At 47.5% G+C, this 14773-nt stretch overlaps 1 protein-coding gene across 1 annotated transcript; it reads right to left on the reverse strand.

The window, feature by feature from the left end:
* Positions 1-334: 334 nt before the first annotated feature.
* LOC102572610 (zinc finger protein RFP-like) lies at positions 335-14406 on the reverse strand. The gene is made up of 6 exons (XM_014594474.3): positions 13896-14406; positions 10570-10665; positions 7816-8046; positions 5509-5531; positions 3702-3814; positions 335-2416 (listed from the first exon to the last, which is right to left on the reverse strand). Exons 1-6 carry the CDS (start codon positions 14313-14315, stop codon positions 1902-1904), a joined length of 1398 nt encoding a protein of 465 aa, XP_014449960.1. The 5' UTR covers positions 14316-14406; the 3' UTR covers positions 335-1901.
* Between the last annotated feature and the right edge of the window lie 367 nt (positions 14407-14773).

Here is a 14773-nt window from a genome sequence, read left to right on the forward strand (position 1 = left end):
CAGCACTCTTTCCTGCTTATGCAGGGGGTCGGACTTGATGATCTATTGAGGTCCCTTCCGACCCTAACATCTATGAATCTATGAATCTATGATTTGTTACATCTTCGCATAGTGAGGTTCCCTAGTTTTAAAATCTAGCTCTTCAAGCCAAGACCTTCAACTCCAGCAGCCTGCACACAAGAGTTATGCGAATGTAGTGCAACAGAAGCACTTTTATTCCTAATGAGAGAAAGTGGCTGCCGATATCACTGTGGTTCCCATTTGGTACAGCCTACCTGGATACCAATAAACACGCCAATCAAAAGCAACCCAGATACCACGAATGAAACCGGTATGATGGCTCGTGTGTTTATTGTTGTATTTTGCCTTCAACAGAAAAGACAAGGGAACATTTTTGCAACTCCAAAGACATTTTAAGACAATTTATTTTTTGTTTTGTATCATGAAACACAGGATTTATTTGCCTAAAAATGTAAAATTTTAGAAATAATAATAAAACAAAACTGCTCAAATCTAGAAATAATTCATTTTCTCCTTCCCTTCCAGCTTCTTCCTTTCAGTTCCAAATGAACATGAACCAAACTCCTTTGATACTTGGAGCTCTCTGATCCCTTCAAGCCCCTGCAACTTTGCTCTGGGCCGTGTTTGTTAATATTTCAGAGCCAAAGCCAGCAGATACAATCTTCTAGTTTCAGAGATGGCCCCAAGCCTACAGACTCCCTCCTATCTCCTGCCAGGCTGATCCTGGGCCTGGAGACTTGGGGCTTCCCATGAGAAGGTCTACCCTCTTGCAGTGTGGGTCTGGAGAGCAACACCATGGCCTAAATCTTTCAATTAATTTTTGCCCCTTTGTTGCTGATTCTTTTTTCTTTTTTGCTTTATCTTTACTAACTCTATCAAGCTAAAAAGTGTCTCATCTCCACTGGGCTTCACTTAGAGCGAGCTCTCTGGAGTTACACAGCCGGAAACAGAAAATAAAAAGGAGAAATACAATGTGATTATTGAATCCCAAGAAACACAGGAAAGAGGGGTGTACGAAAGACAATATAAAACTAAATGAAGAAGATTGAGAAAAATGAGTCAGGAAAAAGCAGGCCCTTTCTTTTATCTGAATATTTAATGTTTTCATTAAAAATCAAAATACCTTGCTGGCTGTCTTTCAGACGGCCAAATATTCCAGTTCAAAATTTCAGCAGCCATTTGTCTCACAGCTCATGCCTGCTTTTTTAGAGTGCATATTAGAGAAAGTCATTTTGGATGGAACCTTACGTCTTGTCTGTGTTACAAAGGCTTTGGTGGCACAGTCCTACCAAAAAAGATTTTCATTGGCAAAACCCCTTAGGGGAGACAGAGGAGAGGATTTGCTGGCATTGTTTAATCTCTTCTATGAGCAACATAAGCTGTACCAGAGTCTCTCAAATCAGGACGTGTGTATCCCTGGGGTTATGCAACATACTTCTGTAGGGCATGCAAGAAGGAGGAATGGGAAAGAAAAAGAAGGGGAAAAGGAAATGGAAGAAAAGGGAAAAAGAGAAAGAAAACGAACAGCTCTACATGATGTGGTTGGTTGTTGCAGAGCTCATGGTATCATTGTAATGACATAACTTTTTACTTTTTTTTTCTATCTGTGGCACAGAAGCTTAGGAGCATGCCGCAGTATATGAAACCTGAGAAGGGGTTACCCAGTCCCTTAGCATAGTCCTATAACGGGTTTGTTTTATTGGTATCAGTGATCCCTGCATGAGAGGTGAGCTGGCATTGTGATGTTGGTTACAACAGTGGTTTTTTTCTTGTTGATTTTTTTTTTTTTTTTTAACCATTCCTAGAAGACGTGTCAGAAAAGTCATGTGCTGTAGACTCACCCTAAACATATACCTTTCAGAACCATGCAGCCCTGTAATTTAGGGACACAGTCGGAAGTGGGTTTTCCTCCCCAGGCAGAGTAAAGGCAGGATTCTCTCACCCATGAAAAAGGCTGGAGGGTAAGTAAAGATAGGGGCCTCATAATTGCCATTAAAAAATACCACCTGCCCCTCTTCATAGTCCACATAAACCCCAACCACCCTGAGGCTCTCAACCAAGGGAAGCAGGGTTACAGGAGAGGTGAGAGCTTGGTAGCGGCTCTCACATTTCCCCACAGCCCAGATCCCCTCCTCAGGGTTAATGGTCATTCTCCCCTTCCTCCTAACAGATTCTTTTGCGACCCCGACAGCCCAGGCTCCTTCATCCAACACCTCCACCTCCCAGTAATATTTCCCAGAGGAGAAGCCCTCACAGCCCAACACACAGCGAGAGGAATCAAATCTTTTCGGGTTGTCAGGCACGTGCCGCCGAGTGTCTTCCCATCTTACGTCCTTCCCGTCCTCTGATAGAACTAGGCGGGGATGGGCTGTTTCTGGATCCAAAGTCAAGTTCACTAGGTAAAAAAAAAAAAGCAAGAACCAGAGCATCAGCAGCACAGCTCAGTCCTGGGACGGGTTGGGGCCATTCCTCACCCTCCCTAGCAGCCCAGTGCAGGCTGGGACACTCCCTGATCTCCTGCATCTCAGGGGCTAGATCCCAGGGAGCCGCTTCTCTGTTGGGGCTCCTTTCCTGTTGCAGCTCCCTGATCCTCCTGGTTGGGGCTACAGCACCAGGGAGAAGGAAAGGAGAGAGGGTACCAACAAAAAACTGCCTGCAGGTCTTGGTCATGGGGGCAGGGTAAATAGGGAATAACGTAATTCGGGGCAAAACGAGAGATCAGGGGTGGTTGGTGTTGGTGGCTGAGGAGGAGGGACTCTGCTGCTCATGGGGAAACAGAGAAAACAAAGCTAGTAACAATTGTGAAGTTTTTAAATGAAAGAGCTTAAAGATTTCTTTTTCATGAAAAAAAACAATTTTAAGTGGGTTGAAAATGTTATTTCATAGATTTCATAGACATTAGGGCTGGAAGGGACCTTGGAAGATCATCAAGTTCAGCTCCCTGCCCCAGGAGCAGGATGTTATCTAGAGTCAAGGGATCCCAGCAAGATAACTGTCCAAACATTTCTTAAAGGAGTCCAGAGTAGGTGCTTGCACCATCTCCGGTGGCAGTCTGTTCCAGGCCTTGGGAGCTCGGACAGTAAAGAAGTTTTTCCTTATGTCCAGCCTGAAATGGTCTTGGAGGAGTTTGTGACTGTTTGACCTTATCGTCCCTTGGGGTGCTCTGGTGAATAGACATTCCCCCAGATCCTGATGTACACCCCTTATATACTTATGGGAAGCCACCAGGTCCCCCCTGAGCCTGTGCTTTTCCAGGCTGAAGAGTCCCATGGCTCTCAGCCTCTCATCATAAGGCCTGTTCTCCTGCCCTCTGATCATGTGCATGACTCTCCTCTGCACTCTCTCAAGCTTTTCCATGTCCTTTTTAACTTGCAGAGCCCAAAACTGGATGCAGTACTCCAGCTGTGGCCTCACCAAGGCTGAGTACAGCAGGAGGATGACATCCCGAGATTTGCTTGAGAAGCATCTATGGATGCAAGGCAGAGTTTTGTTCACTTTATCAGCTGTGGCATCACATTGGTGGCTATTTATGAGGAAAGTTACCTAGTTCTTTGCATGATTCCGTACTTGTGCCCCAGTCCTTTACTGTTATTTAATGGGTTTCACATTCACTTGGAACTGGCCGGAGCACACCTCCTCTCACAGTCAGAGGCATCCCCTTCCTGCTCTCCTTTCCCTACCTTGGAAATCCCTCCGCACCTCTTCCAGGTCAATATTTGCCTGTGAAAAACTGTTGATTTTCTCTTCCAGCTCCAGGGAAGTCTCCAGTGGCTCTGGGATCTTCTCTTCCCACCTGGAAGGAAATAGGCTTTTTCAGTTAATTATTGTTCAGGCCCATAATTATTCTCTGTGCCTCACAGTATCTATCATCTCTCAACATGCATTTCGTATTAAGAAATGACTGTTGTTGAAATCCTGAATCCACTGAACTCCGTAGCAAATTCCCAGTGGCTTCAGTGGAGTTGAGCGTTCACCCAGGACTTTTGTGCATACAGACCTCAGTTGAAGCTTCACTCCAGGAGCATCACAAAGGGTGCAAGCGTGGGCCATGAACCCCAAACACTGCCTAAGGAAGGGTGCTGGAATTTAGTAGGGGTGGGTGGCCATATGCCTCATCCTCCTGCCCTTCCCCTCAGGCTTTGCACCTTCCATGCAGCAGCTCCAGCACTCAGGTGCAGCACTGGGCACACAGGGCGGGAAGGCAGAGCAACAGTGCTGGCCAGAGATTTGCTCCCAAGGGAAGCCACTGCCATTGGGGTATCAGTTAACCCTCTTGCCTCCTTTTTTTGGCTGCAGAATTTTGACTTTTAAATCACAATTCAGTATACATTTTGGTGGCAGCTTCCATGTCAACCCCTGTCGCAGCAACAACTTGCCCTGGCCACTGCCACTGCCCCATGAGCTGCCGCTATCCAAGGGGCAAAACTGCCCGGTTATGCCTCTGTTTTGCCCACTAACATTTCATTAGTATGTTTAAAATATATCCTGGTAGGACCCATCTGAACCAGAGGCAATAACAAGCAGAGCTTGCACCTTGGGCAAACCCTGCAGGACAGCAGAGTGGGGGTGGAAAGGTGAGGTGCTGGGAGTGGGGTGGGGAAGTCTTCCCCACTCTGTGGACTTAAAATAGGCCCCAGCTGCTGCTTCCACAGCATAGTCCGCACACCCGGGTTACCACTCTTACAGCAGCAGTGGAGTGTCCGTGCACCCGGCTGCTGCTGCAACTGCAGTGCCATGGGGCTGCTGCCAGACTGCAGGCTCCACAGGCATCATTTTAGTACCCCTACTAACGTTAGCACCCAGGGATACTGCTCCTCGTGCCCACCCCTTGTGATCCCAAGGCCAAATCCATCTCTGGCTTCCCCCAGAAGTTTATTCCTAAGTGGCCAGTTTCACAACAGTTTGTACTATGGACATCTGAGTGGTAGGAAGCGACATGAGAGATTTCCACAGTGGGTCATCCAGAAGTTACTGGATGGTAATGACTTCCCATCACAGCTAATCTGTGTATAAACCTAGACAACTGGAGACAATTTATTTTTCTTTATATTTTTAAAACAGCTCCTTTATTGAGAGGTCTGCCATGCATTTAGAGATCCATTGTTCCTTCCCTTCTGTCTTAGAGGAAGGGACACTCAATTTTCCTGATTAAGAAGGCCCTGAGAGGGGTTATCAAGTCCCAACCACCTACTTTTGTCTGGGTCAAAAGGGCTCAGGTAAGTGGCTTTGGTGGGCATCACACATGACAAAATTAAAAGACCAAGAAGGAATAGGAGTGGGGCCCCTTGGTAACAGTGATCCTGTCCCATGAGCAGCCTATTTAGATCAAAAGGTCTTCAGACCATGCATGGTTCTTTTGTTATGCGTTTATACAGCATGATGGAGCATTACAGACCTATGGTTTCAGGCCTCAAGGCATTACCGCAATACAACTAAATGCTATTCATAGCACAGTAAAATGACAGAGGGTAAGAAGGAGCCACATACCTGCTCAAAATGCTTCTGCAATCCTGCAAAGGCAAGTAAGAGAAGGAATTTTACTCCACGGTGAAATCAATGTGATTGCTTGCTTTGGTGTTAACTGAGCTTTTGAGCAGGACTGGGGAGAGCTGGATGCTGGTCCTTGCTGGGGAACTCAGTGTGGGGCTTACTTCACCTATTTGATCAACTATAAAACAGAGATTAGTAATACCAGCCTGTTTTGTAAAGTGCTTTGATTTACTGATGATGACAGCTGGAGGGTACTGTAAACTATGTAAACTCAGGGATATGCTTAGTAACTAATTGCTAAGTCATTTGTACTCCTTCATATCGCTGGCTCTTTTAATCATAGACATGTGATAATACAGCTGCTAAGTAGGCCTGTTTTTACATGTACATATTGCAGGGCTGGAATTTAGCCAGACTACCAATGCTGCTGTGCTGGTGATGTAGGAATTGGCACATTTGTGCTTCAGCTCTTATTCTTAATTTATTTCTCAGCCAACACAAAACGAGGCTGGAGACTACCAGAAGATTTCTAACCACTGGAGAATATATATTGCCTCTCTTGGGTTATGCCAAAAAAGAGATAGCATTACATCTTGAAGGAAGCGTGGAGTCAAACAAGGCAAAATGTTTAACAGAAACAAAAAGAACCATAGAATAGCTATGAATAGAAATCCTATGCTTAAAAAAATGGTATGGTATTAAGGTTGTATGACGACCACCTGATCAAGATAGTGGACACGACCCTAGAATGCTAAGGGAGGTCAGACGAGCAATAAAAGCAGGAAATATGGTAACAATGAGTGACTGCAGTTATCCACCTATAAAAATCTCTTCTGGGAGTGAGAATGACATCGAGCGTCTGGATACTGCTAATGATTGCTTTAAGAGCAACTAATCCTGGAACCTGCCAGAGAAGCAGCACCTCTTGATTTGGTCCTGAGCAGCGCATACAGCCTGGTTCAAGCATTACAACTGAGGGCAAGTGAAACTCGGGCATCCAAACCCCAAACCTCTGGGCTTGGGCCTGCACATAGGATGCCTGCCAAAGAATTTGGAAACATATGAAGCCCCAGGTGGAGGATGTTTGCCAGTAGCAGGGCCACTTATGGCTCTTGACTGACTCATGAATTTGGAATTGATTTGGCTGTTTTGGAACACGGAAAAAAAAAAAAAAAGGAAAAAAAAATCAAATCAAGCATTATCCATCGATGAGCTGTTCTGTTACAGTGACCACAATAGCATCAAATACAACTCCTCTGAAGGAGGGAACAAGCCAATAAATCCACCAGAGCAGTATTTAACATTAAAAAGAACTACTAAAAAATGAGGACATTTGCAGGAAATGAGTGTGGCAAAAGGCCTTGGACCAGAGTCTTCCACTCCCTCACCATCCTGCTGTTTGGCCAGATGTTCCTTGCCACTGGTTGTAGTTTTCTTGCGACAAACCTTTTTGGGACTAGTGCAGAGTTTACCTGCCTTTCCATGTGGACTGGGATCCCAATATAGGGTCAATGACCTGAGCAGATCTTTCCGAGCCCTGCCATGGGCAGGAGAGGGGCTTTAGATCCAGCTCAGGAGGACATGGCATTGCACAGGGGGAAGTGTAGGATGTACAAATCTGTACATGCGTCTCAAAATGCCATGAGCACAGCTAATTTTAGCCATGTCTGTGGTACTTCCCACCAAGAGGGGAGCTGGATTTGTACCTGTGAGCACATCTAAACCAGCCAGGATGCCCCCGAGCATGCCCTGACCACCCCTGCTTGCATGCTCAGAAACCCTCTGGTGAAACCTCTCTGAGGATCTCCCCATGGTTGCTCTCAAGACTTCAATCTGCGGTGTGTTTAAGGGCAACTCCTAGGGAGGAACCTAGGGTTTCTTCTTGGGTTATTCCAGATTTCATGTGTGCAGAGCCCATACCTAGGAGTGTGTGGGGCCCAGGGCATAATCAGCCCAGGCAGGGCCCAGTGTGGGGCGAGCAGAAGGAGCTTGGCAGCAGCGGTGGTACATGGCAGCACCTATGCAGCACTGACTGCAGGGCCCCCCAAAGCGTGGGGCCCGGGGTAGTCTCCCCAATTCATCTCCCACCTCCCGGGACAGTCCTACATGTGTGACATGGAGCAGGTGAGTGGGGTGTGCTCAGGCATGTCCCAGCTTGGTCACCCTGGCACTACGGTGTACATATGCCCTTATATGCTTAAGTACCTCTTGGAAGCCCAATGGGTGAAACCCAGGAGCCTTGGAGCCCATCTGACAGAATCTGACATCCCTTTCCTTAAACCTAACAAAGAACTCAGCCCTGACCTGCAGGAACTCAACTGCCGGCTGCTGACACTTCTCCACCACTTCAGTGATCAGGTCATCAAGATGGGCAATGTCCTCAGAGAACTGGGCAACTCTCTCATCCCTTCTCCTCACAATCTTCTCTTGCAGGGCATCCAGGCGGGCCACCAAGAGTCGCTCTTGTTCGTGCATGAAATGGTGCAGCTCTTCTATTTCACACACAATCTTCACTTTCTCCGTTTCTAACTCTTCCTGCAAGGAACAGGCATAGACAAGGAAGTAGTAGGAACTGGGGACATGAAGAGGATCAGGGGGACATGTGACTGAGCACTTTAAGCCCAAGTTTTTGGATGGTCTAATTCCACTGTTTTCTGCGTAGATGTCCCCACTCACACTAGTAGGAATCAGGCTGTGCATAAACAGAGAAAATGTATGTTAATTGTACATGGTTCATGCTCTACAGGAGCTTTTCTAATGCCAATCAAAAATGTATTTTCCTATAACTTCCCACTGGCTACAATGGGATTGGTGTACGTTGTGCCTGAAATAACAGAGATAGGCCTTTATCCAGATCCTTGAAAAAGGGTCTCTGAACTGATGAAGAGATGCTGGGGAAGGTAAAAATGAAACAAATTAGAAAAAAAAAAGAGCAGTAGATTAATCCTCCCCTTCCTTTATGTATTAATTATGACAATCCTGGAATCCACCCAGCTGACAGGGACGCTCAGATGTCCATGGGGCACACAAGAACATACAATATATGGATTTTTCAAAGGACAGCAAGGACACACATGTCCGGGTGTGCCACTATGCAGTACACTCCACACACTAGCCTGCACCCCCTGTGTGCAACTACAGGAACCAGGACAGTGTAGCAGCTCTGACAGTCCATTGCAGCACTGCTCTTAGGGGCTTGGTCCTGGCCATGCTCAGTGCTTTTCTAAGGTAGCTATAGACAGGATGGGCATCACAGTGGTAGGGAGGGGGTGTAGGCATGCTCACAAGCCAGGCCTTACTGTCACCACCCTGCATGCTAGACAGTGCAGAGTGAAAAGGGGATGAGGCGGATGTGGGGTGGGAAGGAACAGAGAACAAGGAGCCTCTCTTAAGGTCCTAAGACAAGTGACATTTTGTCATATGACTGGCCCCCTAAAGCACTCTACAGCCATGTCCTTACAGAAGAGCACTGCTTCAGAGCACTTTACAAGTACCCAAGCCCACAACAATCTGAGCCCTCATTACGTAAGGGCTCAGCTGGAGGCGCTCCAAAGCAGAGCAACTTCATTAATTTGTGTGTCAGCCTGCACCAGGAGCAGCCCAGTCCTGCTTCCAGTGGTGTCAAGGTGAAGGGGGCTGTAATCTATCTACCCCATTCTCCAGCAAAGTCTTGGCAAGCCTAGGTTATCATATTTCCAGTTGCAAAAAAGAGGACACCTGTCATGCAGGGAGAGGGGGATATATGATTTTGTGGGGGGCAGAAATATGGCAGTACCTTGCCCCTGCCTATTCTGTTGCCTCACTCCCAAGCCACAGCCCACAGCCCTGCCGGTGCCCCTCACTCCTGATTCTCCCCCACTCCCCCAAACCCTGCCCCTGCAAGCACAGGCACTGGCCCCAGTGCTACCAGGTCAGCTGCACAGCTCCCTGCTGCTCCCTGCCCACCCACTTCCCCTGCTGGAAGGGTATGCATACAGCACGCACCTCCCCTTCCCTGCTGCAGCTCCGGACCTGCCCCCCATACCACACGCATGCAGACACAGAAACACACAACCTCAGGCCCCCCACAGACTTACCTGTATCCAGCTGCCAGCCTGCTCCCACCCCCTGCCTGGCTACGTGACGGCCGTGTGTGTGCCCTGCCTCCAGTCACCCTGCCCCCAGCCTCAAGCAGCTCCTTGCTGGGGCAAGCCGGGCGCAGAGCAAAATCGTGAATGTTTGACGGTATTTTAAAAAAACACCCAGACAGATTGGAGGATCTAAAAAGAGGATGTCTGGGAAAACCTGGATGTATGGTAACCCTAGGTAAACCTCAGACCGAGCTCCCTCCGCTCCCTTCCTCCCTCCCATTCTGAAGATAGCGCCAGGGCTGGGAGGGGCAGGGCTAGGGCAGAGCAGCTGTGGACTCATAGCCATTCCAAACTGCAGCAAAATCCCCTAACCCCTGGGACCTAACAGCGAACATCTGTTGGGTCCAGGGGATGCTGTAACTCACAGTGCTTTCTACAAAGCACCATGAGTTACAGCGGGGAGCTGCATGTCTGTCAGCACCCTTAGGACTTCCTCAGTTAGGCCACTATTGTTGTCCTGTCACTGCCTCAGCAGATGCGTGGTCCCTAGCTAGTGCCCCTGGTGGGGAACAGAAAGGAGATCAGCTTGTGACCCTCCAGCCACTACATACTGCACTACAAGCTCCCCTCAGGCATCTATGGCTGTATTTTCCCAGTGGTGCTCAAAGCTCTTGGGAATTTGCCTGAGTCCCAGGGCAGGACAGGGAGTCGCTCCACCCACAGATGAGTGGGGGTGCCTTCAGAAGTGAACATGGGCAGACATTCATGGTCTTACCCAGTAACACATGGGCATAGAGTGAAACGGTCCCTCACCCCTTGATTCCCAGAATAGCAACTGCTTAAAGGTAGACTGAGAAAAACAAGGATTTTTTATGATCTCTCGCTTCTCACATTTCCCAGATCATTGTGGATACAACAACATCCCAGCCCTGCTACAGGCAGAGAGAGAGAGTACCCCCAAGTACTGAATATGAACACTGGCACCTACCAGAAAATCTTGGGTTCTTTCCTCTTCTGTTTGTCTTTCTCCCAGGAGCTTCTCTCTCTCATCTTTCAGAACCTGCAATCGGACCTGGATCTTTTCCTGAGCAAAGAAATAATGTGGGTATTGACCTCTGTGGGGTTCTCCCCCTTGGCTTGTGCTGGGTGGAAAATTTTGGCCCCACAAACAACAATTTGGTAGCAAATATGCAATGGAAGTTTTAAAACTGATTAAATTTGGCAGGGAAAAAAGTCCCCATATCGACAACAATTCTGTGACAAGGCTTCTCTCCAACAATTCACTGGAATCTTTCAGTAGTTACTGATAGCATAGCCCCGGTCTTTTATACTCCATAAAACTCTGGCCTCTGAGAAATCAAGATGTTTTTGAACAAAGAAATGAATCATTTAAATACATACCATGGACAAGAAACAAGTATGTTCCTTGCTCACTAAAGCATTTTGGCACATATTTTATTTTAAGCAAGTGAAAACACTCATTAACTTCATCTACAGTTAAACATCTGTTTATCACTGTGTTGAATTCGGTCTCTTTTTTTCAGCTGAGCCAGTTTGGCTCAATACACAGATTCTGAGGAACGTAGTTTTTAAGCAGAAATATTAGCATATCACCTTAATTTTGCTCCCAGACATTAATCAATAAGGCTGAGAGAGGAGATCAGTAATTTTTAGTGATTATACACATAAGCACCTAAAGTACCCCAGGAAATTATTTATTTACTAGCCAATTGCCCATCAAGAATGACAGAGGGGTGGGGGCAGGCGGGGATGGAGCGCTGCCACCCGCCACCCTGTGCCACTGTCACTTCCCAGGATTGGTGGGGAGCTTGCATCCCTCGTTCTGTGCTGCCACGGCTCCACGTCTGGACAAGTGCAATCCCCCCCCCCCTTCCACATCCGGCCCTGTGCACCCCCTGCCACTTTGTGTCCAACCCCATGCCAACCCCCGCGCCATGCTGCATCTGGCCCAACACTCCACCGTCCACCCGCCCACGTGTCCAGCCCTTGCCCAGAGGTGGATTAATGTGGACTGGAGCCCTGGGCAAACACAAAATTGGAGGCCCCCTCCCCCCATGGGAGTTGAGCAAGCGCATGCCCGCCTCTTCTCCCTGCCCCTCCGTCCCGCTATGGGCAAACATACACAAACACACCGACACACAGGCATGCACTCAGACAGACGCACACTACTTTTACTCAGTGCACATGGACACAAATACAAACATATACTCCCTGCCAGGAACACAGATGCACGCACACAGACACATCCATGCACACACACAGGTGGGCACGCATTCTACTCATCTCTCCATACATGGACACACAGAGACAAACACACTCTCCCTGCCTTGAACAGACATGTGTATGCACATGCACGCACGCATATAAGTGCACACACACACACACACACACACACACACACACACACACACACACACAGAAGCAGATGCATACAGATGCCCTGATGTGCATAGACAGATACACAGATGCATGCACACAGACACACACATGCACAGAGAGGTACACAGGCGCACTCATGCGCAGACAGACACTTGCATGCACACAGACACAGCCACATACCTTCTCCTCCCAGGACCTCCCCTCTCTCCATCACGCTGAGGTAGCCCCCTTCCCTTCCCCCCACCCCCACGGCTGTCTCGCTCCCCACCAGCCTCTGTTGCACTGAGTGGGAGGGAACTGCTGCCTGGCTGTGTCCCTGCAGCCGTGCATGTGTACAGGACCGGGCTGGCTCAGACTGGGAGCACCACACCGTGCCTCTCATATGGGTAGCAGCACTGGAGGGGCAGTTATAGGGGAATAAGGTGAATTTTGGGGCACTACCCCTCCCCCCCAGCACCACTGCCTGCCTTGCTGTGCAGCACAGGGCGGCACTCTTGGCCTGTCCACCCCCCGCGCTGCGCTGCATTGCCAGCCAGCTGGCTTGGCCCCTGCCTGCTCTGCCAGCCCCACTGGGGAAGGGGTCCCCTCCTGACTTCAGAAAAGCAACTACAAAAGCCGGGTTTTTAAATGTGGTGCCATTTTTGTCTCCCTGCTGGGAGACAGAAATGTGCCAAATTTGAAACTGCAGCTTTCACTTTCTTACGAATCAGGATCCCAGGACCCCAAACTGATGGACGTCCCTTAGCTCATGCCCAGCTGGCCTGTGTATTAATCTGCATGTGCCCCCCTGCCCAGCCTGCTCTGCTGCAGCAACGCCCTGCCCGTCTTTTTTAACTGGCACTCCCCCTCCAGCCTCTGGCGCGGCTGCTTCCTCCCCATCCACTGTTGTGGGGCGAGGGGGGCTCTCTCCCTGCCTGAGGAGGCAGAGCCTGCACAGCCAATTGCTGCCGGCCTTCTCAGCAGCACATACTCAGTTGCCCAAAAGCTTGACAGACAGACAGACGGACAAAGCCATTTATTATATTAGAATTGGTTCTACGCTGCCTTTCCAAAAAGAAGGCTCATGGCAGCTTACAATCAGGGTGGATAAAAAGCAATGATTTGAAAACAATTGGATTTCTTTTTATTTAAATCATATTTTTAAATTTAATCAAATTTTAATTTTTTTTAGGATACTTTAAAACAAACAAACCCCCAAACCTATATAAAGATAGTTTTAATTTAAGATATGTTAAAGCTCTAGTATCTCATCATGGGATAGGGATTATAACTTCTAATTATATACTATTTGAGACAATATATTCATGTAACCTTTTTGGAAAAGTTTTATAAATAGGTCACAACAGGCCATCGACCCAATCTTAAGGGGGGCCAATCTTAAGGGAGTTCCCAGAGGTTACTCTATAGATTAGTAAAGATTAAAGAAAACTACTCTATGCAGTGTGACTAAGCGCTCAGTCTAGAAGATCCCATGAAGCAGCTCTGTGATGCTTAGTTTTAGTTCTCAAACTATGGATTTATGTCTCCAGAAATAACAATCCTTGTTAACAGCAATATATGGAGATAAGAGACAACAGACCCACCCATTAGCCCTCTTGTCTCTCTGCAAGTTTGTGTACATGGAGTTCAGCCCTTACCTCTCTCTAAAAGTGCAAAGTTTCAAGAAATTAAATAAACAACAACAAGAATGCACTTTTTGTAGAACACAATGATTAAATCAAGGCTTCTGACCATGATTTAAATCTATTTTATTTAAATCATGGTTTGAATCGATTTAAATCAATTTGATCAAATCCACCCTGCTTACAAAAGACAAAATAACTTGCAAAACTAGAAGTTGACAGTGAATTTCCCATTCCATGCAAAATTGTAACTTCAGCCCCTTGCCTGTTACAAGAAACTGCAATATCCTACCTTGTAGTCCTGAGCAGCTTCCCCTATGGGAACCACAGCATGAGCTTTGTGAGCCTGAGACTCCCTGCAAATCAAGCAGATGGGGGTGTGATCTTCCTCGCAGAAGAGTTTCAGAGATTCCTGGTGTTTCTCGCACACTTTCTCTCCTCCTGTGGCCCCTCTTGCTGCCTGCAAACTCAGCTGTTTTGCTATTTCAATAATTTTTGCCAACTCTCTGTTTGGCCTGAAGTTTTTCTGCTGGGCAGTTTCTCTGCACCGAGGGCAGGAGAAATTTGCATCTGATTCCTCCCAGTTCTGAGTGATGCAGGCTCGGCAAAAATTGTGCCCACAGTGGATAGACACGGGGTCTTGGAAATACTGCAGGCAGATGGAGCAAGAAGCTTCATCTTGGAGACTGTCTACAACGGTTCCTGCATCCATGTCCTCTGGCAGAGAAAGAGATAGAACTGACCACCGGTAAGCTGTCGAGTCTGAAGTGAAAAGGCTTATTTTGAAAAGTTGTTATTAGATCAAGACCACATGAAGAACAGTCCTAGCTCTATTAAGTGCTAGCTGTTTTGAGACTTTCAGTTTTAATCAGTCCCTATTCTGGACGGAAATGATTTGCATAGCGGTGTAGTTTCTTTTGTTGCAAGCCTGAACATGGATAAGTTAGTTACTAACTTCTCGGGAGCAGTCTTTGAATCAAAGGGCCATTTTTTAGTAAACCTTTTCCGTTATATTATTTTCCAGTATAGAACTGAGCACTGATAGGCCTTTTTACACCTATTTAAAGTGCAGTTTGGTAGAGGAGTCTCTACTACTGTCTAAAATTAATATAAACATACCTAGAAGTCCTACCCTCAGCAGGGATAAATCAGGCCAGCTCCACTGGTGGC

The sequence above is a fragment of the Alligator mississippiensis genome, chromosome 11, assembly GCF_030867095.1.
Source record: "Alligator mississippiensis isolate rAllMis1 chromosome 11, rAllMis1, whole genome shotgun sequence".
NCBI lineage: Eukaryota > Metazoa > Chordata > Crocodylia > Alligatoridae > Alligator > Alligator mississippiensis.

What these genes read in the sequence shown, in the direction of transcription:
- LOC102572610 (XM_014594474.3), bottom strand. Translation starts at nt 14,315, where the DNA reads ATGGATGCAGGAACCGTTGTAGACAGTCTCCAAGATGAAGCTTCTTGC. An exon ending in AAGCTGCTCAGGACTACAAG is followed by an intron (nt 10,666 to 13,895) that starts GTAGGATATTGC and finishes TTCTTTGCTCAG; the next exon opens with GAAAAGATCCAGGTCCGATT. An exon ending in CGGCAGTTGAGTTCCTGCAG is followed by an intron (nt 5,532 to 7,815) that starts GTCAGGGCTGAG and finishes TTGCCTTTGCAG; the next exon opens with GATTGCAGAAGCATTTTGAG.